This window comes from Scyliorhinus canicula, chromosome 9, assembly GCF_902713615.1.
Source record: "Scyliorhinus canicula chromosome 9, sScyCan1.1, whole genome shotgun sequence".
Classification (NCBI taxonomy): Eukaryota; Metazoa; Chordata; class Chondrichthyes; order Carcharhiniformes; family Scyliorhinidae; genus Scyliorhinus; species Scyliorhinus canicula.
This window is the reverse complement of record NC_052154.1, coordinates 69,714,406-69,740,539: the sequence shown is the minus strand read 5'-3', so window position 1 is coordinate 69,740,539 and position 26,134 is coordinate 69,714,406. Positions and strand designations below refer to the sequence as shown.

General features: G+C 48.0%; 1 protein-coding gene across 3 annotated transcripts in view; it reads left to right on the top strand.

The window, feature by feature from the left end:
* cpne2 (copine II) overlaps window positions 1-26,134 on the top strand; it is a 360,136-nt gene that overhangs the window by 63,680 nt on the left and 270,322 nt on the right. For all 3 annotated transcript variants that reach the window (XM_038806867.1, XM_038806868.1, XM_038806869.1), the window contains exons 7-8: window positions 4,608-4,697; window positions 11,331-11,429. In XM_038806867.1, coding sequence (XP_038662795.1) covers window positions 4,608-4,697; window positions 11,331-11,429 — 189 coding nt within the window. The remainder of the gene's footprint in view (window positions 1-4,607; window positions 4,698-11,330; window positions 11,430-26,134) is intronic.

Here is a 26,134-nt window from a genome sequence, read left to right as displayed (position 1 = left end):
ATGGCTCTTTAGCTTGGTAGCAGTGTCATTATAATAAGCCGAGGTGTATTCAGGCACTGGGAGAAATACTGGGATTAAAAGAGCAAGAAGTTTTGGATGCAGTTCATCAAACTTGTGCCCAACTTTCCTCGACCTTTTAGGATGGGTGCTTGCTTCACACCTCGGATGTACTCTTGGATGCATTTACGCAGGAATCTTTTTCTCCATTTCCTCGTTTTCCTATGCACAACACCCTCCCTTGAGTAGGCCGCAGAGATTAATCTTCGTGCCCACACTACAGAGGCTTGACTGAGTTTAGCTGATCCTGGAATGGACTAAATCTAAGCTGAGACCTTCCTGACTTTGCTCACTGAACCATGTGCTTCTTCAAATCAATTCTCTGGTTTTACTGAGCGAGGCATTACACAGCAAACACACACAATCCTATTAACCAGAGCAAAAAAAACAAGCATCGTGCACTGCTGCCAAATAACCCATGTTGAGGAGGCAATAATGAATGGTTATATATTTTAAATGTGACAATTACAAGAGTACCTGGTTAGAATTTGTGTCACGTCAGACACATATACGATATCAAATGCCTTTTAAAATCACAGCTTGCGTAGAAAGATTTTATTGCATATGAATCACTTCATTGTCTCCCAGCTCTGCTGTAAAGGTCAAATGAGACACTTCTAGTTTTACTGCAATTTATTTTTACACACATTGCTTCCCCAATCATTTGAAGTAAATATGTAGAATCATATTTATGATGGGGAAAGATCAATAAACAAAATATGTTTTCTATGTTTCCATACATCACCATGTCCCCTCGTCCCTCAGCATATCTCTTGCATTGAAAAACAAAACTGATCAACTAGGCTTTATGGATATTGCGAACATTTAAATTACTGATACTAATTTACTGCTAATCTTTAGAGGGACTGATCATCTGTGCTTTGGAAGTTGATACTGATGAATGGAAAATTGTTTCCAGTTTTGAGGCTCCCGTGTTAGTGTCAACCACTACAAGGCTTCAGATAGCACGATTTAGATGCAGAGTGAGGTTCCCTCCGCTACCCTACCTCATGAGGGCAGTCCCATTCTTTGTGCATGTTATAATTTTTCACCATCAATCTGAATGAATTTGTCTATTTTGCCTGTCCAGAATTATGGTAGAATAGCACTCACAAGAAATTGAGTCAACAAAGCAATTTGTACAAGATCGTCACAATCAGTAAACAAAAATTTTTTGGGTGTGATTTAATGGCCTCCTTGCACCCAACTTGGTGAGATGACGAGACTATTGAATCTTGTGAGAGGCTTCTCGCGAGATTCCTGACGCTCGAAACACCTCGCGAGATTTAACAAAATCTGGATGTCGCCCACACAGGGTGCAATCCAGACATACGTATTTAAATGATCCATTCGGCTCATTTAAATATGTCTGTGACTTATTCTCCCAGGCCCGGGAACTAACGGTTTGCCATGTTGCTGTTCAGCCCCCCCCCGCTGACGCTCACTCTCCCGCAAAGAAGTCAATAAATGGTTGCCACCTCCGGGCGAACCCCTGTACAGATCCCCTCAAGGCGAACTTAATTTTTTCCATACCCAGGAAACTCGACATGTCCGCAAACCACAACTCAGTCTTCGGGGCTTTGAGTTCCTCCACGCCAACAGTATTCGTCGCCGGGCTATCAGGGAAGCAAAGGCCAAAACATTGGCCTCTTTCTCCCCCTGGACTCCCGGGTCTTCCGAAACCCCAAAAATTTCCACCCCTGGACTCATCGCCACCCTTGTTTTTAGCACCCGGGGCATGACGCCCGCAAATCCCTCCCAGTACCCCCTAAGATCGGGAGGCACTGATAAACAAACAGAAATCTAGGGAGGTTTGTCATCTTTACAGTCTGCACCCTCCCTGCCAGTGACAGGGAGTGCATCCCATCTCCGAAACTCTCCCTTCATTTGCTCCACCACCCTGGCCAAATTTAACTTCTGCAGCCTGCCCCAGTCTCGTGCCACCTGGATTCCCAAATACCGGAAATTTTCCTCAACCAGCCTAAACGGTAGCCCTCTCAATCTGTTCTCCTGGCCCCTTGCCTGTACCACAAACATTTCACTCTTGGCCGTATTTAATTTGTATCCTGAAAACTGGCCGAACTTCCTCAACATTCCCAGTATACTTCCCATCCTGGCCACTGGGTCCGACACGTACAGGAGCAGGTCGTCTGCGTAAAGAGAGACCCTATGTTCTACCCTGCCCCTCACTATCCCCTTCCATCCCTCTGCGGCTCTCAGCGCAATCGCCAGCGGCTCTATGGCCAGCGCAAACAGCAGCGGGGAGAGCGGGCAGCCCTGTCTGGTCCCTGAGTACAGCCTAAAGTTCTCCGACACTTCTCTGTTAGTCCTGACGCTGGCCTTCGGGGCCTGATATAATAATTTGATCCAATCCACCAGTCCCTCCCCGAACCCAAACCATCCGAGCACCTCCCATAGATAGTCCCACTCCACCCGGTGGGCGGTTCTTTTTAGGAGAATCTTGCTTTGAACAGTCACCAGAGATTTTATTTCTGAATCTAATTAATTTCCATTACTATTCAAAATATTTTTATTGGAAAACTTACTTGCTTCTCAATAATGTTTGAAAATAAATTTAAAGTACCCAATTCTTTTTTTTCCAATTAAGGGGCAATTTAGCATGGAAACTCCACCAAGCTTGCATATATTCGGGTTGAGGGGGTGAGACACACGCAGACACAGGGGCGGGGGGGGGGGGCGGATGCGCAAACTCCACGCGGTCAGTGATTCAGGGCCGGGATTTAATCCGAGTCCCCAGCGCTGTGTGGCAGCAGTGCTAACCACTGTGCCACCATGCCAGATAACAAATGGATAATCTTCTTGATATGGGATGCAAATTTGCATCAGGCATTATCACAAAATGGGTGGTATCAATTCACTAGCACTGAATGTTGTCCATGGTGTTTAACAGGCAACCCACTGCAACGTTGCCTGTTTGGCACTCCCAATTTCTACCTCCGTCATGTCAGAGTCAGGTACAAAGCAGCTTTCCCAAACAATGGGTGCAGTTTTACAGGCCTGTTAGCCATGGGGGCAAATCCTATTATGGCCACTAAGCCTCACGAGAGGGCCATAACAGGATTTGCGCCGGCGAGATCTCGGTTTGAGATCTTCCCCGCCCTGACTGCCAGAGATGTGATCAGGTTCACATCCAGAAAGGACATGAATCTGACTACCATGAATTTATATTCATTTAAATGTCATTAAAAGGTTTTACACCATAGCGGGCGGCCCCATGGAAATGAAATGAAATATGAAATGAAATGAAAATCGCTTATTGTCACAAGTTGGCTTCAATTGAAGTTACTGCCAAAAGCCCCTAGTCGCCACATTCCGGCGCCTGTTCGGGGAGGCTGATACAGGAATTGAACCGTGCTGCTGGCCTGCCTTGGTCTGCTTTCAAAGTCCGCGATTTAGCCCTGTGCTAAACCAGCCCCTCACCATTCAACTAGTGCACCATTCACCATGAATACAGCCCTGTGGCAGTGTGACAGCATGCCGGTGCGAAACACTACTGATTTTCAAAAATGTAAACTAGTTATGATGACCACGCCGTGGGTGCAGAGCTGCATTGAAGGCCATGCTGGACATTGCCCCCGGCACCTCTGGCAGTTTGGTGAGGGATGGGGGTGTGGGGGGGGAGAAGGCTGTGGCAAGTGAACACGCAGAGGGAGGTGGGCGGGGAGATCCGGAAACATGGAACAGCCGGAAAATCTCCCCCACTGTTTCCTCTCTGCATGAATATGACTCTCCCATTTCCAACCTATGCTTTTCTCAGTGGGGTGTGCGATTGCCAGGTCAGTATACAGTGGCACATTGATGGCTGGCAACTGAGATGAAACTGGTCCAAGGCTGATTTATAATTGATGTGATGTTCTGGACTGGTACCAAACCACAGCCTGAGAGACAGAGCAAGTGTTCATCCTGCTGTACCACATCAATCTCCTTTTCCTCTTTGATAAGTGCAGTCTTGTTGCTGCTAATAATACAAAATTTGATCGCTTCACCTATTTCCTCTCCTCTCCTGAGGCTGTTAACTAGCTGCCAGTTTTACAGGTGTCAGACCCCCCCCCCCCCCCCCCTATAGTTTATTACCCAAGTCACCATTATTTATGCCACTTATTTTGGTATGAGCCTCCATGGGATGACTTTGCAGATTATTTGACTCGAGGGTAATTGCTGCCAAAATCACTTATGCTACTCAGTGTTTACTTATATATCTGGTAATCCAGGAGGGATATTTTCCTTCAATCCAGTGTGGTCCAGTCCATCGCCCATGCTGAAGTCCACTAACTTAGCATGGATCAAGCCTCGAGCTTTGACATCTTTGATACCAATGACATAGTTGTGCCCTGACTTGATTCAGTGAACCAGCAAGACAGCTCAGATGATGGTTTGAATGAGGTTTTATTTTGATCACCCTTTTTGTCTCAGCAGAGATTGGAAACTCCTGCTCTAACTGAACAAAGGCCTCGGGAAACAGGTCTAACTTAGATCCTGAAGGGATGTTGCCTGTGGTGTTGCTGACCATTTTCTCATTTGTTTTGCAGGTTATAAAGAATACACTTGATCCTGTCTGGAAACCTTTTAGCACACCACTAGTGTCCTTGTGTAATGGAGATGTAGAAAAAACAGTAAAGGTAATTTAGGTCCTTTTTTTTAAGAAAATATTTTATTGAGGCATTTATAATTTGAACAATTTTCAACATCAAATGTCAACAAAAACACAACAATATAACCAACCCCCCCCCCCCCCGTGCACAAACTCCAGCCAACATGGCTTGCACACACAATGCCACCTTCTCCAGCCACCCCTCCATTGTTTCTCCTGTCCTTACGTGTCTCTCCCATGCCTCTCCCCCCCTTCCTCCTGCTGACAGCTTAATTTTTCTCAATAACGTTGATGAACGGCTGCCCCCTCCGGGCAAACCTCTGCAACAAAACCCTCAAGGCAAATTTAATTTTCTCAAGTCTGAGAAACCCCGCCATGTCGCTAACCCGCACCCCCGACTTTGGGGGCTCCGAGTCCCTCCATCCTAGTTAGATCCGTCTCCGAGCCACCAGGGAGGCAAAGGCCAGGACATCGGCCTCTCTCAACCTCTGGGCTCGTGGGTCTTCCGCCACCTCTGAACTCGGCACCACCCTCACTTGTAAGATCTCTGACATGACTTTAGAAAACCCCTCTGTCCAGGACATGCCGAAAACATATGGACATGGTTTGCAGGACCCCCCGCACAGCGCCCACACCTATCCTGCACCTCCTCAAAGAACCTGCTCATCCCGGCCACAGTCATGCGTGCCCTGTGGACCACCTTAAACTGAATCAGGCTGAGCCTGGCGCACAACGAGGATGTGTTAACTCTCCTCAGGGCCTCCTCACATAACCTGGCCTCCAACTCCCCATAATGTAAGTCTTTAATGAATTATCTACTCTAAAAGCAACCATGAATTCAAGTTAAAACTGAAGGTTCTTACTGAGGGCGCTGCAGTGGCACAGAAGGTAAAGATACCCTAGGAGACTACGTACACAGCAGTGTTTTGATTACATCTACAACTCGCCAATCAATATTGGTTTTAAATACCTCTATTCAGACCTCACGTATTCCTGTAGATCATTCCTATCCATCAATGCGCAGTTATATTTCCAACTATCTTTTCATTAAAACATTCATGTCTGTATCTTTGGTTAACATTTGAGTAGAGCAGGCAGCAGCTTGTCTCAGGCAAATACATTGATGCTTCTGCCTGAGTGAAGCAGTTGGCAGAGGTTACCACAACAGGACAATCATGCCGACTGGAGCTTTTGCCTGAAGGGTTGGTTTCAGTTACTTTCTGGACGCAGCATGCATTTTTAATACAAAAAGAAGTACTACAGATGGCGGAAATCTGAAATAAAAACAGAAAATGCCAGAAATGCTCAGCCTGTCAGTTAGCATCTCTGAAGAGGAACAAGAGCCAACAGGCTGGATTTTCAAACTTCCAGCTGGATTCACTTGAACCAATTTTTATCTCAATGTTCTCTCGAAGATTGCGGCCATGTGGCCCCTTTAAATTACCACACATGCACACCTGTACAAAAATTGTTAAAGGGCTAACACTTTCAGAATGATAAGGGTGGAATTTTCCATCCCTCCCTGTGGCAGGTTTAATGGCGGACTGGTGGAACAATGTGGCGGGAGCTCAAAAAGTTTTCTACCGGCGGAAAATGATGACACGGGATCGCCTGTTCCCGGTCACCATGGCGGGTCACAGTACCCACCAGGGAAATGATTTGCATGCCACTAATGGGATACAGATGAAGGCCTGACCAGTATCATGACCCCCTGTGCCCTTAATCCACGCTGCCAGTGGGAAATCACGCCAGTCCGGAACACATCTGGACCAACATGGCATGTACATGTCACCACTTAGCTAAAGAAGACCTCATGCTCCCAGTCTTAGAAATAACCCAGATGGACTGGAGTGGGGCCGAAGCATCATGTTATCAAATTGCCACTGAGGCCCATGCCCCCTGTACCAGTCTTTGAGGTGAGTGTGAGCAGTTGAGGATCCACTTACCCTGGCGGAGTGGATTAGGTTATTAATCTGCTTCTTGCATTGCAGGCAGTGCTCTGCTGGAGGTCCTGAGCAGTAACTTCCCTGGAGACTTGCTCTCATTGCAGGGTTGACCATAAGACCATAAGACCATAAGACATAGGAGTGGAAGTAAGGCCATTCGGCCCATCGAGTCCACTCCGCCATTCAATCATGGCTGATGGGCATTTCAACTCCACCTCCCAGCATTCTCCCCATAGCCCTTAATTCCTCGCGACATCAAGAATTTATCTATCTCTGCCTTGAAGCCATTTAGCGTCCCGGCCTCCACTGCACTCTGCGGCAATGAATTCCACAGGCCCACCACTCTCTGGCTGAAGAAATGTCTCCGCATTTCTGTTTTGAATTTACCCCCTCTAATTCTAAGGCTGTGCCCACGGGTCCTCGACTCCTCGCCTAACGGAAACAGTTTCTTTGCGTCCATCCTTTCTAAGCCATGTATTATCTTGTAAGTTTCTATTAGATCTCCCCTTAACCTTCTGAACTCCAATGAATACAATCCCAGGAACGCCAGCCGTTCCTCATATGCTAGACCCCGCCATTCCAGGGATCATCCGTGTGTATCTCCGCTGGACACGCTCCAGTGCCAGTATGTCCTTCCTGAGATGTGGGGCCCAAAACTGGACACAGTACTCCAAATGGGGCCTAACCAGAGCCTTATAAAGGCTCAGTAGCACATCGCTGCTTTTATATTCCAACCCTCTTGAGATAAATGACAACATAGCATTCGCTTTCTTAATCACGGATTCAACCTGCATGTTTACCTTTAGGGAATCCTCGACTAGCACTCCCAGATCCCTTTGTACTTTGGCATTATGAATTTTCTCACCGTTTAGAAAGTAGTCTATGCTTGGATTCTTTTTTCCAAAGTGCAAGACCTCACATTTTCTCACGTTGAAATGCATCAGCCATTTCCTGCACCACTCTCCCAAACTGTCTAGATCCTTCTGCAGCCTCCCCACTTCCTCAGCACTACTCACCTGCTCACCTTCCTCCTCCCATTGGCTGGAAAGAGGACGCTCCTCCTGGTCTCCAGTTGCTTTTCAAGGGAGGCATCGCTGAAATTGTGCGCCGGATCTCCGTTTCTCCTTCTGGCCATTTCCTCAGTCAATGTGGTGGGTATGTTGCTGCCCATGTGCCTTTGAAATATGGTGCCCGGATATGACCGTGCGTCATTCGCCTTCCCCACTGTGGAAAAATAATTGGAAACCTCTGATTGCATCATTAATGAGGCCGGGGGTCACGCAATTTAGCATGAATTCCTGGTGGCCTTCGCAACAGGAAATTCTCCCCATACCTGTCCCTGCCATGGGACTTAGTACTGGAAGGATAAATAGAGGAGTACAGCACAAGGGAGGCCATTTGTCCCATTGTGTACATGTTGACTTTCTGAAAGTTATTTAGTTGGCCTCACTCCCCTGCAATTACTTTGTAGCGCTACAGTTTATTTCTCTGCAGGTAATTGTAATTCCATTTTGAAAGTCACAATTGAATCTGCCTGCACCACACTCTCAGGCAGTGCATTCCAGATCTTAACCACATTTAGTGACATCACCCACGCACTCAAAAACCTTTACAGGAAATGTTGACTTATTTCAGTGTAAACCAGCTACAGCGCTGACATCTATATGGTTATGTGAAAAAATGCCCAGGTATTTCTTATCCACAAGACCAGGATGTGTTTAATCCAATTACCGTCCCATTAGTCACCCTTTGCTCCCCCACAATTGTTAGTGAAGTGACAGAAAGAGTCATCATTGGTAACACCAACAAACGCCTGACCTCTTCATTGTTGCCATTCAGAGGTGACATTGGCAAGCATGTTTTCACAAAGGGGAGTGGAAATCTGGAACTGCCTGCCCCCCAAAAAACTCATGAGACTGAGGGTCAGTTGAAAATTTTAAAACAAAGATAGATGGATTTTATTGGGCATGGTTTTAAAGGATTTGGAACATAGGCAGGAGGATTTAGCTGAGGTATAGATCAGCCATGATCTAATCAAATGGCAGATCAAGCTTAAGAAGCTGAATGGCCCAATCCTGTTCCCATGTTCCAATAATGCTCAACTCACATTTTGCCAGACCCACTCAACTTTTGACTTCATCACAGCCTTGATCCACGCATAGGTGTGAGAGCTGAATATCAGAGGAGAGGTGAGAATAGATGCCCTTGACTTCAATCATGCATGTATCCGCATTTATTTTTCTCTATACATATCAGCTAAGCACAGCCCCAGTAATCATACTTATTTTAAACTGTGATTATAAAAAGAAATATTCAGAGATTGATCCAGTGGCCAGGGTGCTGAAGCATTCAGAGCAGAATGTTCCAGACTGATGAAGCAACACGCAAGTTGGCAATCTCAACTTCAGTGAGAATGGAGGGATACCAGGAGGCATCAAAGGCCCAGAATCCCTCGATAGCTCCTACGCTCTTCCCGGTCTCACAAAAGATTTTGAACTGGCTTAGAGAAAGAAATTAAGGTATTGCATTTATATAGCACCTTCCAGGACCTCCGGCTGACACCAAGCACTTTCAAACTAGTGAAGGTTGTTGCCGTTTATACACTTTAAAAAATTTTTTTTTACGGAATATGGGCATTGCTGGCTAGGCCAGTATTTATTGCCCAACTCTCGTTGCCCTTCAGATGGTGGTGGTGAGCTGTCTTCTTGAACCGCTGCAGCCTTTGAGGTGTATGTTAGTGAGGAAATTCCAGGATTTTGCCCCAGTGACAGCGAAGGAATGGTGATAAATCTCCAAGTCAGGATGGTGAGTGGCTCAGAGGGGAACTTCCAGGTGGTGGTGTTCCCAGGTATCTACTGCCCATGTCCTTTGAGATAGTCATGGCCATGGGTTTGGTAGGTGCTGCCGAAGGAGCTTTGGTGAGTTCCAGCAGTGCATCTTGTAGATGGTACACACTGCTGCCACTGTTCATCGGTGGTGGAGGGATTGAATATTTGTGGAAGGGGGAGCAATCAAGCAGGTTACTTTGTTTTGGATGACGTTGAGCTTCTTGAGTGTTGTTGGAACTGTACTCATCTAGGCAACTGGAGAGTATTCCATTACCTGACTTGTGCCTTGTAGATGGTGGACAGACTTTGGGGAGTAAGGAGTTGAGTTACTTGCCAAGTCTTTGATCTGCTCTGGTAGCCACAGTATTTATATGGCTGGTCCAGTTCAGTTTATGTTTAATGATAACCCCAGGACGTTGATAATGGGGGATTAAGCAATGGTAATGCCATTGATTGTCAAGGGATGATGGTTGCATCCTCTTTTGTTGGAGATGGTCATTGCCTAACATTTGTGTGGCAGGAATGTTACTTTCCAATTATCAGCCCAAGCCTCCATATTGTCCAGGTCTTGCTGCGTTTGGACATGGACTCCTTTAGTATCTGAGGAGTCGCAAATGGTACAGAACGTTGTACAGTCATCAGTGAACATCCCCACTTCCGACCTTATGATGAAGGGACGGTCATTGATGAAGAGGCTGAAGATGGTTGGACATAGGACACTACCTTGAGGAACTCCTGCCATAATGTCCTCGTGCTGACCTCCAACCACCACAACCATCTTCCCTTGTGCTAGATATGACTGCAACCAGCGGAGAGTTTTCGTTTTGCTGGGGCTCATTAATATTGTAATATAGGAAATGGGCCAGCCAATTTGCATACTGCAACCTCTCGCAAACACCAATTTAATAGTGACCAAGAACACCAAGAACAGCTCCCCTGCTCTTCTTTGAATAATGCAGCAGCAACTCTTTGTCCATTAACATGGGACAGGTTTAACATTTCATCGGAAGGGGACCTCCCCTTTTCTCCTGTCATGTTTTGCTGCCAATTTGCAGAACAGTCTTGAGGGGCTGAATAGCCTACTACTCCTATTTTGTCTGCAATGTCTGGGCAGGACTGCTACCGCACACTTTCTGTGTGAAAGGGGAATAAGCACAAACCTCAGAGGGTATTGTGCAGTTTCATATCCCATGGGAAATAAAGCACGCTAATGGCCATAGGAAAGATTTTGATGGAGAACGTAAGGAGAGACTGTTCCCAATATCAGGATGGTAAGTAGTCAGAGGAAACAGATTTTTAAAAATTGGAAAAGGACTAAAGGGGGCGCAAGTAGAGTTGTGATCTGCAATACATTGCCAGAGAGGGCATGGAAGCAGGTTCAATAATAACTGACAAAAATAAATTGAATAAATACATGAGAAGGAAAGATTTGCAGGGCTAAGGGGAAAGACTGGGCAAGTTGGACTAATGAAAAATAAAATGAAAATAAAAATCGCTTATTGTCACGAGTAGGCTTCAATGAAGTTACTGTGAAAAGCCCCTAGTTGCCACATTCCGGCGCCTGTCTGGGGAGGCTGGTACGGGAATCGAACCGTGCTGCTGGCCTGCTTGGTCTGCTTTAAAAGCCAGCGATTTAGCCGAGTGATCTAAACCAGCCCCTAATTAGGTTGTTCTTTCAATTAACTAGCAGAGGGACAATCATAAGATTCTGTAAATGAATGAAGTAATGAAAAAGTAAGTAATAGGCAGTGAAAAATGGCTTGTGAAGTATCTTTTGTCATTCTTCTGTGCGTCATCCACACAGGCTCAATGCTGGTTAATCTTTTGACTGAAATTTGGCAGCAGTTCAGGTGTTAACGTGACATGTTTGTGTTTTCCCTGAACCAGATTTTGTGTTATGACTATGATAATGACGGTGGACATGACTTTATCGGAGAGAGCCAGACGACAGTTGCCAAGATGTCTGAGGCGAACAGCTCGACAGAGGTACGAATCTTTCCAATTGTCAGCTTGGCAATACATAGAGCTGTCTTTGAAATTCCCTGTTTAGGGTGCTGGTAGGTTGCTGGTGGGGAAGCTCACAGCCCCCATCATTAATGTGAAGATTTTCAAACTCGCACTGCACTGGATTAAATGATACCCATCTGGATGTAGAATCTGTGAAGATAATTTTGAGTAAACATTCCACAGGCTCTGACATGGACCAGGAAGTTGTTAGTTTAACAGAACCATCGTAAAATAGGACCCAGATTTGGGAGTCCGTAGCCAAACATTGCAGCATGATTTAGTCTATTCTTCTTGATACCAGGGTTCTGACACCACACTTTTATTTTATTTGAATTTTCAATGTTACACTGAGATAAGGGGCGGAATTCTCCAACCCTCCGCCGGGTCGGAGAATCGCCAGGGGGCGGCGTGAGTTCCGCCCCTGCCGGCTGCTGAATTCTCCGGTGCCGGTGATTTGGCGGGGGCAGAAATCACGGCGCGTCGGTCGGCGACCGCTGGCAGCGGGCCCCCCCGGCGATTCTCCGGCCCTCAATGGGCCAAATGGCCGCCCGTTTACGGCCAGTCCCGCCGGCGTAAATTCCAACAGGTACTTACCGGCCGGACCTGGCTCCACGGGCGGCCTCCGGGGTCCTTGGGGGGGGGGAGGGGGGGGGGGGTGGGATCTGGCCCTAGGAGGTGCCCCCACGGTGACTTGGCCCGCGATTGGAGCCCACCGATCCGCGCGCTGGCTGTGCCGTGAGGGCACTCTATTCCTCCGCGTCGGCTGCTGTAACAGTCCACGATGGCCGACGTGGAGATGAACCCCCCTGTGCATGCGCTGGGATGACCCCAGCACACGTGCCGCTGGCGGAGGCCCTTCGGCGCCAGTTGGCGTGGCGCCAAGCCTTTCCACGCCGGCCGACGCAGCGCAAACACCGGCCTAGCCCCTGAAGGTGCGGAGGATTCCGCACCTTTGGGGCTGCCCAACTCCGGAGTGGTTCACGCCACTCCTTCATGCCAGCATTGCCCACCCCGCCAGTTTTCGCAGAATCCTGCCCAAGATTTCCTTTGTGTGCTACGTTTAACAGCATGGAAAACTGGGGAATGGATTCTCCGGCCTCCCATCATGTGTTTCTCGGTGGCAGGAGACTCTGTGGCATTCACTGGGAGCGGGATTCTCAGTTCCTGCCACTGTCAATGGGAATTCTCATTGAAACCACCCCATGCTGTCCAGAAACCCGCGGGAGGGGGTGCGCTCCCGGTGGGACCACAGAAACTCGCTGGCAGCGAACGGCCGGAGAATTCTGGTCTATATGTTGAAGGAGAGACTCTTGAATATTTTCAGCACTTCCCATACCTTAACAGCCATCTGTCTCAAAAGACCTCCATTGACAAGAAGATCCAACACTGGACTAGCTATGTCACCTCAGCCTTCTACAAACTGTGGCAGTGAGTATTTGACAATAAACACCTCTGCAAGTTAATATAAGTCCTAGTGTACGAGCGCACTTGTCGTCACCACACTCTTGTACTGTAGTGAGACTGGGCTGCATATCAGCGACACATAAGCGCTCCATAGGCATTCAGGCAAAACTCCTGCAAAGCCAACTGTATCTGGATGGAAAATATTCTCCAGCGTCTGGTCCTGTTTTCTCAACTCTCAAATGACCAATGATAATGGGAAGGGCAAAGAAATGCTACAAAGTTAGTCTGAAGCTCCTTTCGAAGCACTGCAGCATTGACTTTCATGACTGGTTGCAACTTGTTGCCAATCATTCAATGGGTGGCACGGTAGCGCAGTGGTCAACACTGTTGCATCACAGCGTCAGGGACCCGGGTTCGATTCCCGGCTTGGTTCACTGTATGTGTGGAGTTGCACGTTCTCCCCGTGTCTGCGTGGGTTTCCTCCGGACACTCCCGTTTCCTCCCACAAGTCCTGAAAATTTGCTTGTTAGGTGAATTGGACATTCTGAATTCTCCCTGTGTTGCCGAACAGGCGCTTTTCACAATAACCTCATTGCAGTGTTAATGTAAGCCTACTTGTGACACTTGTAGAGATTATTATTATTTTAAAAAGTGGCCACCACTGTTGCCATAAGATCTCCAAAACTGAGTGAACATCATTTTTATTTTTTAAGGGTAAGAGGCCTGACTTGAGCGGAAGCTATCAAATTCCATGAGGTAGAGATACCTTGTGATGATGGTAAGAAGGTCTTGTCGTAGTCACTGCAGCCAAACACATTTTACACTTTAATATTATCAGTGATTAATTTTTCAGACTGTAGCCTAGAAACTGCTGTAGATGTTGTTAGCAGCCAAATGTTAAATGGGTTTGTCTGAAAGTTCTTTCTCTCTTTATTTTAAACCGATGTGTTTGAAAAGTTTAAATAAATGGATTTACACTTGTGTTATAATAGCAGACAGAAGGAATTGCAGACTCAAATTGCAAACAGTAATTTCTAGACTCAAAGAAATACAGCAAGAAACCAGCAATTATAAGAAATTACCACAGTGTACATGATTCACCATTACAATTTTCAGTCCAACGCAATGAAGTATATTCTCTTACATGAAATATTGTGTACCACAGAAAAATGCCTCCATGCATCTAAAATGCCTACTCCGACATCTTGGAAAATGGATTGTGTCACAAATTGTTACAATGATGTACAGTAAAACTGCTACTGCACAACAGGGTAGGAGTTAATAAAGGATAAGGAGGAGTCGGGGGGGGGGGGGGGGGGGGGGGAGGAGGAGGAGGAGGAGCAGGAGGAATCATGACGTCCAAAAAGCCATACGTTGGTAAAGAGTAAAGATTCTAATGCTGGTCTGACACTCACCAGACTAAATGCTTTTTGTACGATCGGTAATACAATATGGTCAAAAGTGACAAAAAAATGTTCCTTTTCATGTGGAAAAGAATTTATTCTGTGACCTTAATGCAAAATGAGGCTGACGTAAGCAGATGCAGTTGCCATGGTAAATTCCAGTTCTCTTCACAAAGCTCCTTATTTTCAAAGGCCCATTCACTCACCTTCCAAATTATTGAGTTATTTGAGTATTTTTTCTGAATTGAGAATCTGAGCCATGATATGCCAGATCACAAAGAGCTTGCAAAAAAAAAAGAACATGTATAAAAATAAAGACCCTGAATGTGTCATGCCTGCTTCTCGATTTTGATCGGTGTGACTTTTCCTCAAACAGGAACCTATTTCCCGTCAGTGTAATAATATTCACTGTTCCTTCCTATGCTGCTGCTTTAGTTGTCAGCAGAAAGACATTTACTTATGCCATAACTAGTTTTCTTGGTCTCTGGCAATCAGCATGAAAATCTGCGTACAAAATACTATACAAGTTAAAGAAAAGAATCTTTGTGACTTTTGTCATCTCCCAAAGCACTTTGCAGCCAATGGATTACTTTTGAAGTGCAGTCACTTCTAATGTAGAAACACAACAGCCATTTTGAGCACGAACCCAAACAGCCATGGCTTATGACCAAATCATCTGTTTTAGCGTTAATGTTTCAGGAGTAAATGTAGGCCAGGACACTGATCAGTTCCAAGGCCCTCGGGGTGCAGTTCAATGGAATTGACTTCATTGGGAAAGTAAATTGGATCAGTATAAACTGGATGGATAATCGGTTGCTGTGTCGTTGGAAGCACTGCAAAAGTAGTCGATTGGCTAGGGTGGTTTCACAGCTTTTAAAAGATACGAACGCTGCTAAGATTATTGCTGGTCAAACATTTGCATGGACTTTATTTTTGCAATCATTGGCTGTTGTAAAATTGGCAAAGTATAAAGCGAAAGCTGAATTTGCAGTGAACTTACTGTTATAATACAACTGGTAGCTTTCCTGATATACTTCTATTGCAGTTTTGCACATGCACAGACCCCGACAGATATGCACATGTGGACACAAACAAAGGATTGAAACCATTAAAGTGTAATTTTTTGATGGAAGATGTATGTTTGTGAATACACAAAATGCACTGAGGGGATTTAGAACAGGGATGGATAGTGTAGAAAATTTTCATGAACTGTGATCATAATTTTGATTATTCACCCATTCTTTAGGGACAGACAAATAGCTTAATTTCACGAGAATTTTAGTGAGGGGATGATATGTCAATTCCTGGATAGATTTTTAATTGCCATCCAATGAAAATGAAAATTAGCAGGTTCTCTAACGGGGCAACTTACCCAAAATACTAGTTTTATGCCCAATGAACAAGTTGGAAATCTCGGGCAAAATCTATTGGCTGTGCCATGCCTGAACCAGGGCTTGATGTGGCCAGTAGATCTCTCAAGGCCTCTCGCAACATTTGCCCGGCTCACCACACGTCACGAGATCCAACAGATCTCGTGAGACGTTGCGAATGGGATCCCCACCCACAATGGGGTAGAATCCAGATCTGGCATAATCTGCATATTGATCTGCACTCGCCGGAGTTACCCAAGGCACTGGATTTAATCCCTGCACCTCGGAGACAGCGCTGCATCGGTTAGTCCTGATCTCCACACGGGGGGGCCTGGCGTGCCGGCACTTGGGGGACGGGTGGGGGAGGGGGGTGGGGATGGGGCAGTGGTTTGCCTCCGGGCAGGGTAGTACCCGGGCACCCTGGAAGAGCCACTGCTAGGATGCCAGGTTTGCAGTGCCACAGTGCCCAGGCGGCATTTTGTCCGCACCGAGATCCAGCTCGGGGTGCCGTGCCCTTAATAGGTGGGGTGTGGCGTGGCTTGATGTCGCCTGATAGATGGGTTAGGGCATTAGAGCGTCCGGGGGTCAGGTTGGGAGGTCTCGAGACTGGGCCGCTATTTAAAAATGGCACCCCAATCTCTTCCTGCACTGGCGGACGGAGCTCCTCAAAGCAGGAAATGGGACTAAGTTCCCCGCTGAGACGCCGAACAGAGTCCCGTTAGATAGTGTGATCTTTCCCAGCGCTGCGAGCACCGGGAAATACCCGGCTAAACACACTCGACACGAGACGCGTTTTCATTTCCGTTAAATTGCACCTCTCCTCTCTTTCCCCCACCCCCCTTGTTTTAAGTTTTACATTTTGGTTTAAAGTGTTATGAGAGGAATTTTGCCTGCTTTCTGACTGCCTTCATGCCTCTGCTTGATTGCGCTCACTCCTGACAGTCCAGCTGAGATCAAAAACTTGCATTTTGAGAAGCGTGAGTGGGGTGTCTGAGCATGATGTAAAATGGGCATCCAATCAGAACCCGTCCAATCTCGGGAGATTTGGGCTGAGTTAAATTCAGGGTTTCGGGGCTCCAAACGAACAGCAGAGGAAGTTCAAATAGTGTCAATAAAATAGAGAAAGCAGGGGGCGAAAGATCAAAAAACAAGAGTCAAACACCGATCTGATAACCAGCTTCCACCCATATCCTGGGACAGAAAACATATGACAGCCATTTTAGAGATGGGATCGATACTACATTCAAAGATACAGTAAGAAGTCTTACAACACCAGGTTAAAGTCCAACAGGTTTGTTTCAAACACGAGCTTTCGGAGCACGGCTCCTTCTTCAGGTGACTTTGACATTCAAAGATAGCCTTAATCTTTATGAACTGTGTTACCATATGAATTCACAGCTGGCAAATCATTCTTTGTAAAGCTTCCACTCTGCTTGGCGAGTAGGGTCTGTACTCTGATAAAAGGAAATTACTGCAGATGCTGGTATCTGAAACACCAAACAGAAAATGCTGGACAATCTCAGCAGGTCTGACAGCACCTGTGGGGAGAGAGAATGGAGCTAACGTTTTGAGTCTGGATTACTCTTGTTCAAAGCGGAGCTGCCGAGATTGTCCAGCATTTTCTGTTCCTGGCTTTGGCTGTATACTCTGGTCAGGAAGTGAGACAGTCGAAAGACTTCCCCCACCTGCAGCACAGAACCTGCATTGGGCATGAACAGCAAGTTAGGATGCGGAAAAGGAGCAGACCTCCCAGGCCCTCGAGCGTATTCCGCCTCGCAATCTGATTTGTAACGTAATTCCGCTAACATAGAACATAGAACATACAGTGCAGAAGGAAGCCATTCGACCCATCGAGTCTGCACCCACTTAAGCCCTCACTTCCACCCTATCCCCCTAACCCATTTTTTAAAAACGCACTTTATTCAAACTTGTATTAAAGTAGGTTACAACAAATAAACACCCCGGGAAACATTCTTCCCAACAATCAACTGTACAGTTGGTACAGATTCTCCTCCTTTTCCACCCCCCGCTCTCCATTACCCACCCACCCTCCCTGCGACGAACAGCTCCTCAAATAAGGTCACAAACCTCCCCCACCTTTTCTTGAACTCCCCTGCTGAGCCCTTAACTCATACTTTATCTTCTCTAACCGCAGGAAGTCGTACAGGTCACCTAACCATGCTGCTACCCCCGGTGGCGATGCCGACCGCCGCAGTGCAATCAGAGAGGCGAAGGCCATGACACGGCCTTCCTCCTCTCCATGAGTTCCGGCTTCCCTGAAACCCCAAATATCGGCACCAAAGGTTCCGGATCCACTCCCTCCTCCACTATCCTGGCTAAAACCCCGAATACTCCCGCCCAAAATCTTTCCAATTTTTCACAAGCCTAAAACATGTGCGCATGATTCGCTGGCCCCTGCCCACACCTCTCACACTCATCTGCTACCCCCTGAAAGAACCCACTCATTCTCGCCCGAGTCATATGCACCCTGTGCACCACCTTGAACTATCAGGCTCATCCTTGCACAAGAGGAGGTCCCGTTTACCCCTCGCAGTGCCTCACTCCATACTCCCCAATTGATCTCCATTCCCAACTCCGCTTCCCATTTCTCCTTGATCTTCACCATCCGCTGGCCTCCTTGCTCCCCCAGTCACTTGTATATATCCCCAATTCTTCCCTCCCCTTCCACATCCGGAAGCAGCAGTCGCTCCAGCAGGGTGTATCCCAGCAATTTAGGGAACCCCTTCCAGACCTTTCGTGCAAAGTCCCTAACCTGTAGATACCTGAACTCACTACCCCTTGGCAGCTCTACCCTCTCCCAAAGCTCCTCCAGACTGGCAAACCCTTCCTCCAAATACAAATCCCTCACCTTGACCAGCCCCACTTCCCTCCACCTCCTGTATAAACTATCCACCCCCCCCCCCCCCCCCCCCCCGGCTCAAACCCATGATTTCTACACAGCGGCGTTAGCACCAACACCCCTTCCACCCTAAAATGGCTCCTCAGCTGATTCCATATCTTCAACATGGACTGCACCACTGGGCTCCCTGTACAGGGCCGGCTCAAGGTACCGGCACCTCGGGCAGTCGCCCGGGGCGCCATGTGCTAGGGGGCGCCATCAAGTCTATGTCTATGTATTTGCATTATGTACTTCTGTATGTCCTATGTGTTTCATGGTACAGGTGACAATAAATCAAATCTAATTAATTCAGTGGCCGAAAGGTTGTAAGATTCTAAGGACGATCTGCGCATTTGCAACATGTTGCCTCCGCTTGATGGCAGCTACGCATGCTCAGTAGCTGCCCACGCGCAGCCCAGAGTCACGTGGGGTGCTCCTTCAGCCCCGGCCCCGCCCCCTGTGCAGCCGCCATGTTGATTGGCCTCGGCCGCCTGCCGGTCTGGTTCAGCCGTTGGCGGCTGCTCAGTGTCTGTGTGAGGCAGTGGCTGCACGGAGGGTCCTCGGCGGGAGGAGGGCCGCCGAGGGGAGCAGGAAAAGGCTATCCGCAGCGGGGGAAAGGTGATGGAGCGCAGCGCTGGAGGCCTTTAAAATTGGCACTTGTAAGGGCGCCGAAGTTCAGCTTTCCCGGGGCGCCAGCAACCCTAGGGCCGCTGCTGTCCCTGTATACCTACTCGGAGTCATTGGCAATGCTGCCGTCACCATAGCCCTCAAACTAGACCCCATACAAGGTTCCTCCTCCATTCAGTGCAGTGTATCCCACCTCTTAAGATCCTTCCTGGCCTCCTCCACCAGCTTCATTAAGCTCCACTTATGGAGCCCCGTCCATTTCCTCGCTACCTGAATCCCCAAGTACCTAAACCTGTTCCTCGCTACCGTAAATGGCATCCCCCCCTAAATTGGTCTGCTGTGCCAGCTCATTCACCGGGAATGCCTCGCTTTTCCCTACATTCAGCTTATGTCCGGAGAACCCTCCAAACCTCCCTAACAGGCCCATAATCCTTCCCATACTCTCCAACGGATCTGAAACATACAGCAGGAGGTCATCGGCATAGAGCGACACGCGATGCTCCCTCTGTCCCCTCATTATCCCCTGCCACTCTGCCGACCCCCTGAGAGCCATCCTATCCCCCTAACCCAACAACCCCATCTAACCCTTTTGGACACTAAGAGCAATTTAGCTTGGCCAATCCACCTAACCTGCTCATCTTTGGACTGTGGGAGGAAACTGGAGCACCCGGAGGAAACCCACACAGACACGGGGAGAACGTGCAGACTCCACACAGACAGTGACCCAGCAGGGAATCGAATCTGGGACCCTGGCACTGTGAAGCCACAGTGCTAGCCACTATGCTACCGTGCTGCCCCACGGCATTGTTCCAAATCACTTGATATCCCTACCCCACAAAAATCTACGAAACTACCTGGAAGGCTTCAATTGGCCAAACATCCAGTTTTTTTGGGGGGGGGGGGGGAGCAAGAGAGAGAGTTTCAGACCACCCTTTATCTGAAAATGGGTTTCCTGATTTTACTGCTGAATGGCTCAGCTTTGATTTTAAGATGTGCCCCTTTGTCCTGCACTGATCTAACAAATTGCTTTTCTGTATTTACTTTATTAAAATCCCTTCTCACTATACCAGCACGTCTAAGATCACCCGTTAACTATCAAAACTCAAACAATTCCAGGAACCAGCTTATGCAAACTGTTTTCATGATTTAACCCTTTTACCCTGGCATCATTCTGGTAAACCTGCACTGCAATACCGACCCAGAACTGAACACAAGATGGAGTCTGACCAAAGCTCTGTACAACTGAAGCATCAAATCCTCACCTTGGTATTGTAGCCCATTTGAGGTTAAGGCCAATGGCCTATTAGCTTTTTAAATAACCTTTTGTACCTGCGCACTCGTGTTCACTGATTACTGTACATTCTCACAATTCCAATTCCTTTGCTCCTTTACAGTTCCTAGTCTCAAATTATTAACAAAATGATTGATTTATATTTCTAAATTTGCTGTCGCTAAGAGTTCTTTCAAGGAACATTTCCGTTTGGTGTGTACGCAAAAACTGAGCTTCTTAAAATCAGTTTTAGAATATAAATATTGATCTGCATTGTTTACTGCCAGCTTAGTGTTGAGTTCCTTTCCCCAGAAAACACAAGCAAGATCTAAACACTGGCCTGCATCTAAAGGTGCTTGTTCCATTTGACAGTGCCGGCAGTTTTGCAATGATATTTATTTAGCACGGTTGCATGACTTCCCTTACAATAACTAGTACTTGCTGTTGTGAGGAGTGTCAAAATCGTCCACCTACTTTGAACTGGTTCCATCCTTATTAGTTCTATCACAGTGTGAGCTGCCATGATATTTCCTTATTAAACTTGGAGAGGATAACAATCATCAATAATGCTGGGAGTGTCCTCAGAATAGCCCGTTCCAAGGTTGTAAACTTTCTGGAGGTGCAACCTAAGCCTGTCACCAGAGTTTCTGGCACAAGGCTGGTGAAGTTATGGTAGTAGAGCAGAAGTAGCTTCAAGGAAATTCCTGGCCATCATGGTGTTGAAGGGTGAAATTGTCTGCTCTCCACCGCTAAGATCAGGGGCTGGATTCTCCGATTCTGCGGCTAAATGCCAACGTCGGCGTGGGAACTGTGCCGTTTAACAACGTCAAAATCGGCGCAAACCCTCACCGATTCCGGGACTGGTGAGGGGCTAGCAGCGGTGCCAGGTAGAACTCCCGGCTCCCGTGCCAATAACGGCCGGAGAATGGCCATGCAGGTGCACGGTGGCGACCTGCAGCAATTGGGCCATACAACACGTGCCGGCCGTGCGCGGACCCGACATGACAGATTGTTCCCCCTTACACTCTCCCTCACCATCCCCCACCAGTACCCCCAGCACTCGACGAAGCCCCCCGGGCCACCGGCACGGCACAGTCCGCAGCCACCACGCGAGGTCCCGAAAACTGAAAGCAAACGTGTGCCCCACCGTTGGAAACTCGGCCCTTCAGGGGAGGAGCATTGGGGGAGGGCCTTCAGGTGACGTCCAGAGACCTCCCCAATGAGGCGTGGCGTACTCCCCGATGATGCTGGTTTGGAGGGGGCGGAGCATCTGAAAACGGACGCCATCCCGATTCGGTCATAAAAAGGGATTCTCCGCACTAAATCGGCGTCGGCAAGTGGAGAATCCCGTCCCAGGAATCCCAATTGGGTGGAGAATCCCTCATTGGCTGAAAAACGGGATCGGCGCCAGGCAGCAGACCCGCCCACGGTCTCTGGTTCTGCTCACCAGCCATAGCGGGTTTCCCAGCCCCGCCCGTGGGAATATGCAATCAGCTTTATGCATTAATTTGAATGTGGTTAACGGACTGGTAGCCCAAACCTCCATCCACCAGTTATATATTGAAGATCCTGAGGAGTCTTGACAGGGTAGATACCAAGAGATTTTTTTTTCACTGATGGGGTGGACGTGAACGAGAACAGTTTATGAATAAGAGTTTCTTTTCAGATGGAGTTGAAGAGAATTTCTTTCTCAGTGGGTCATTAGTCTGTGGAATCAAGGAAGGGTTAGTTAGGATTTTGATAGACAAGGCAATCCAGGGTTATGAGGGAGGGACAGGAAAGTGCAGTTGAGATCACAATGAGATCAGCCGTGATTCTACTGAATAATTGAGGGTTGAGGGCTGAATGGCCATCTCCTGCTCCTATGTCCTATGATTTCCGATAAGTACAATCCCTCTCCACAATGTGGAAAATCTATGTAAAATTGGTGAAAAACTTCAGCTTAAACACGTGTCACAAAATTTGGATGCCATTTTCTTCGTCACTATGCTGAGATCAAAATTTGTGCATGATAATAATAAAAATCCTTTATTGTCACAAGTATGAAGTTACTGTGAAAAGCCCCTAGCTGCCACATTCCGGCACCTGTCCGGGTAAGCTGGTACGGGAATTGAACCCGCGCTGCTGGCTTTGTTCTGCATCACAAACCAGCTGTCTAGCCCACTGAGCCAAACCAGCATGCAATGCCATATTAGTGAAAGCCTTGGCACATACACGCAGTAAATATCCACTGGAAGTTTACAGAACAGGCAGACAATGACCACATTATAGGAAGGATGTGGAAGCTTTGGAAAGGGTTCAGAGGAGATTTACTGGTATGGTTTACTGGATGGTGCCTGGTATGGAGGGAAGGTCTTACGAGGAAAGGCTCAGGGACTTGAGGTTGTTTTCGTTAGAGAGGAGAAGGCTGAGAGGTGACTTAATAGAGACATATAAGATAGTCAGAGGGTTAGATAGGGTGGACAGTGAGAGTCTCTTTCCTCTGATGGTGATGACCAACACGAGGGGACATAGCTTTAAATTGAGGGGTGGTAGATATAGGACAGATGTCAGAGGCAGTTTCTTTACTCAGAGAGTAGTAGGGGTGTGGAACGCCCTGCCTGCAATAGTAGTAGACTCGCCAACTTTAAGGGCATTTAAGTGGTCACTGGATAGACATATGGATGAAAATGGAATAGTGTAGGTCAGATAGGCTTCAGATGGTTTCACAGGTCGGCGCAACATCGAGGGCCGAAGGGCCCGTACTGCGCTGTAATGTTCTATGACGCCCATCAGTATGCAATGCTGATTTGACACCGGGGCGGAATTCTCCGACCTCCCGCAGGGTCGGGGAATCGCCCGGGGCCTTCGTAAATTCCGCCGCCGCCGTGGCCGGAATTCTCCGCCAGCCGGGAATTGGCAGGGGCGGGTATCGCGCCGCACCGGTCGGCGGGCCCCCCCTCGGCGATTCTCCGGCCCGCGATGGGCCGAAGTCCTGCCGCTCTCAGGCCTCTCCCGCCGACGTGGTTTAAACCACCTCTGGTGCCGGCAGGAGCAGGGGCACGAGCGGGCCCCAGGGTCCTGGAGGGAGGGTGGGGGGGGGGGTGATCTGGCCCTGGGGGGTGCCCCCACGGTGGCCTGGCCCACGATCGGGGCCCACCGATCGGCAGGCAGGCCTGTGCCACGGGGGCATTCTTTTTCTTCCGCCGCCGCCACGGCCTCCACTATGGCGGAGGCGGAAGAGACCCCCTCCACCGTGCATGCGCCGGTGGTGACATCAGCGGCCGCTGACACTGCGGTGCATGCGCGGACTCACGCCGACTGGCGAAGGCCTTTCGGCCAGCCCCGACGCCGGTCGGCGGGGTGCCAAAGGCTGTTGCCGCCAGTCGGCGGAGCGGGAGCCACTTCGGCGCGGGCCTAGCCCCTAAAGGTGCGGAGAATTCCGCACCTTTGGGGAGGCCCGTCGCCGGAGTGGTTCTCGCCACTCCGGTACGCCGGGATCCTCCGCTCCGCCGGGTAGGTGAGAATCCTGGTCCAGGTCTGCCATTTTGGAGCTCAATGTTGCAGTTAATGCCCTGTTTAAGATACATACAGCTAAAAACATGTTCAGTAGATAATTAAGTCACCAAGTTTGTAAATGTAAACACGATTACTGTTTATTAATAACAAGAACGGTAATGAAATATGCAGCAAATACTATTATCTCATCCCTAATTCCCCACTTTAACTTTCCCCCAACTCTCTACACACAAGACAGCCACACACGGGAAGAAAAGGGTAAAAAGAATCAGAAGTAAAAGGAAAAAGAGTTTTTGTTTCAGACGGTTGTTTCCAGCACCTTCCTCCCTCTTCAAGCTTTGCTTTGAGTTTGTGGGGTTTTTTTTAACTGCAGATTAATTCAAGTCTTTGTTGTTTCAGAAAGACAGCCCTCACAGCCTTTCTGGGGCGAGAGAGTAGGTCTTTGTCTTTGTCTGCAGCCTGTAATGGTTTTCCTATAGATTCATTCATTCAGGTTCTCTGGAGTTCTAGGAAAGCAGTACGCGTAGCCTTTCTGGAGAAAAGGGGAGAGAGTAGGACCTTGTCCTTGTGCCAGGAGTCAAACTGAGCTCTGAAAATGATTCCACTGGGATGAGATCCAGTCATCACCTGTTGCCATGCAGAGTATGACCTTTTGGGCCAATTCATTGCCCACCAGCCAAACGATCAAACCGAATCTCACCCCATCTCTCCCTCTGGTGCCGAAAAGTGTGAAGCGCCTGTTCAAATGAGCAGAGACTAGCGGAGTGCTCTCTCCTCATTGTCCTCATTCTCTCTGCTGCTTGCCTTAAAAATACATGTCCGTTAATCATCCATGGACCCTAAATGAATGAAAGGGGAAATAAGGGAATTAACAGGAAGGTCCCTTACAGGGTGCTTACCCAATGTCCTTTCAAGAGCTCTGAATAAATCTGCCTCCACCACACTGTTAGGCAGTCCATCCCAGATCTTAACCTCTCGCTGCATAAAAATGTTCTTCCTCATGGTATCATTGGTTCTTTCGCTAGTCACCTTAAATTGGTGCTCTCCAGTTTTTGACCCCATCTCTTTATCTGGTCTGATTGGACCCCACGTGATTTTAAACACCTCGATGAAATCTCCTCGCAGTCTCAGCAATGACTGCTGCAATGTTGGCATGCACCATCTCCTTCACAGGGGTTGGGACATGCAGCACCTGTCCCTCACTGGTTACATCCAGCTGCCTCCTGTTGTGCATCATCTTTTCCTGAGAGAGGCGAGGAAGTGTGTGAGTGAGTGTGGTGCAATGTGTTTGAGTGATGCAGTTGTCCTGGTTGAATAGCTGGCACTGAGTACGAAGTGTGTGAGGGTGAGGTGAGGCAATGAATCTTGAGTATTGACTCAATCTTTCTGTCTGACAATGCTCTGATATTAAACCATTCTGTTCCCAACCTTGAGGTGGGATTTTCCGACCTCATACTTGTGCTAAGACTTAGGCCACGTATTTCCACCTCCCATATCATTGCCCGACTTTACCCCGTCTCTCCTCATGTACTGCTAAAACCCTCATCCATGCCTTTGTCGTTCCCCCCCCCCCCCCCCCCCCCCCCCCCGCCAAGGCCAAGTGTACACCTTTGAGGCCACACTTACTCATGCTGTGCCATTAATCAGTCTTCTTCCAAGTCAAAGTGACCTGAACCAAGATTTTACCACCTGCGGCAGCCAAAATACACACCCCCTTTGAGAGGGACAGGCTGGTTTTAAGTGCATGCCAGCTTTAATTCAGATAAAAGGAAATACAGTACTAAATTGGAAATGAAAACAGGAAATGCTGGAAATACTCAGCAGATCTGGTAGTACCTGTGGACAGAGAAGCAGAGTTTGGATGAAAGGACATCGGCCAGAACTTTGCTTCCGTCTCCACAGATGCAGCCTGACCGACTGAGTATTTCCAATATTTTCTAGCATTAACTTGTGCCAGCCTTTCACATGATTGGCCACTCCTGCTGAGGCATGTGGCCACTGAAAATCCAGATTGGCGCTTGGCTGGTTGCCATCATGGTATTGAGTTTATGGCATCAAGTTGACAAGTTGACTGTGTCACATTGAATGGGAATGGGAGAATCGCACGTGCATCATACATCCCGCACATCCATTTTCAGAGACTGTCTAATTTAGTCCCATCTTTGATCTTCGAGTTCAGGAAAGGATAGAAATCATGGACACCTTGGGCGGGA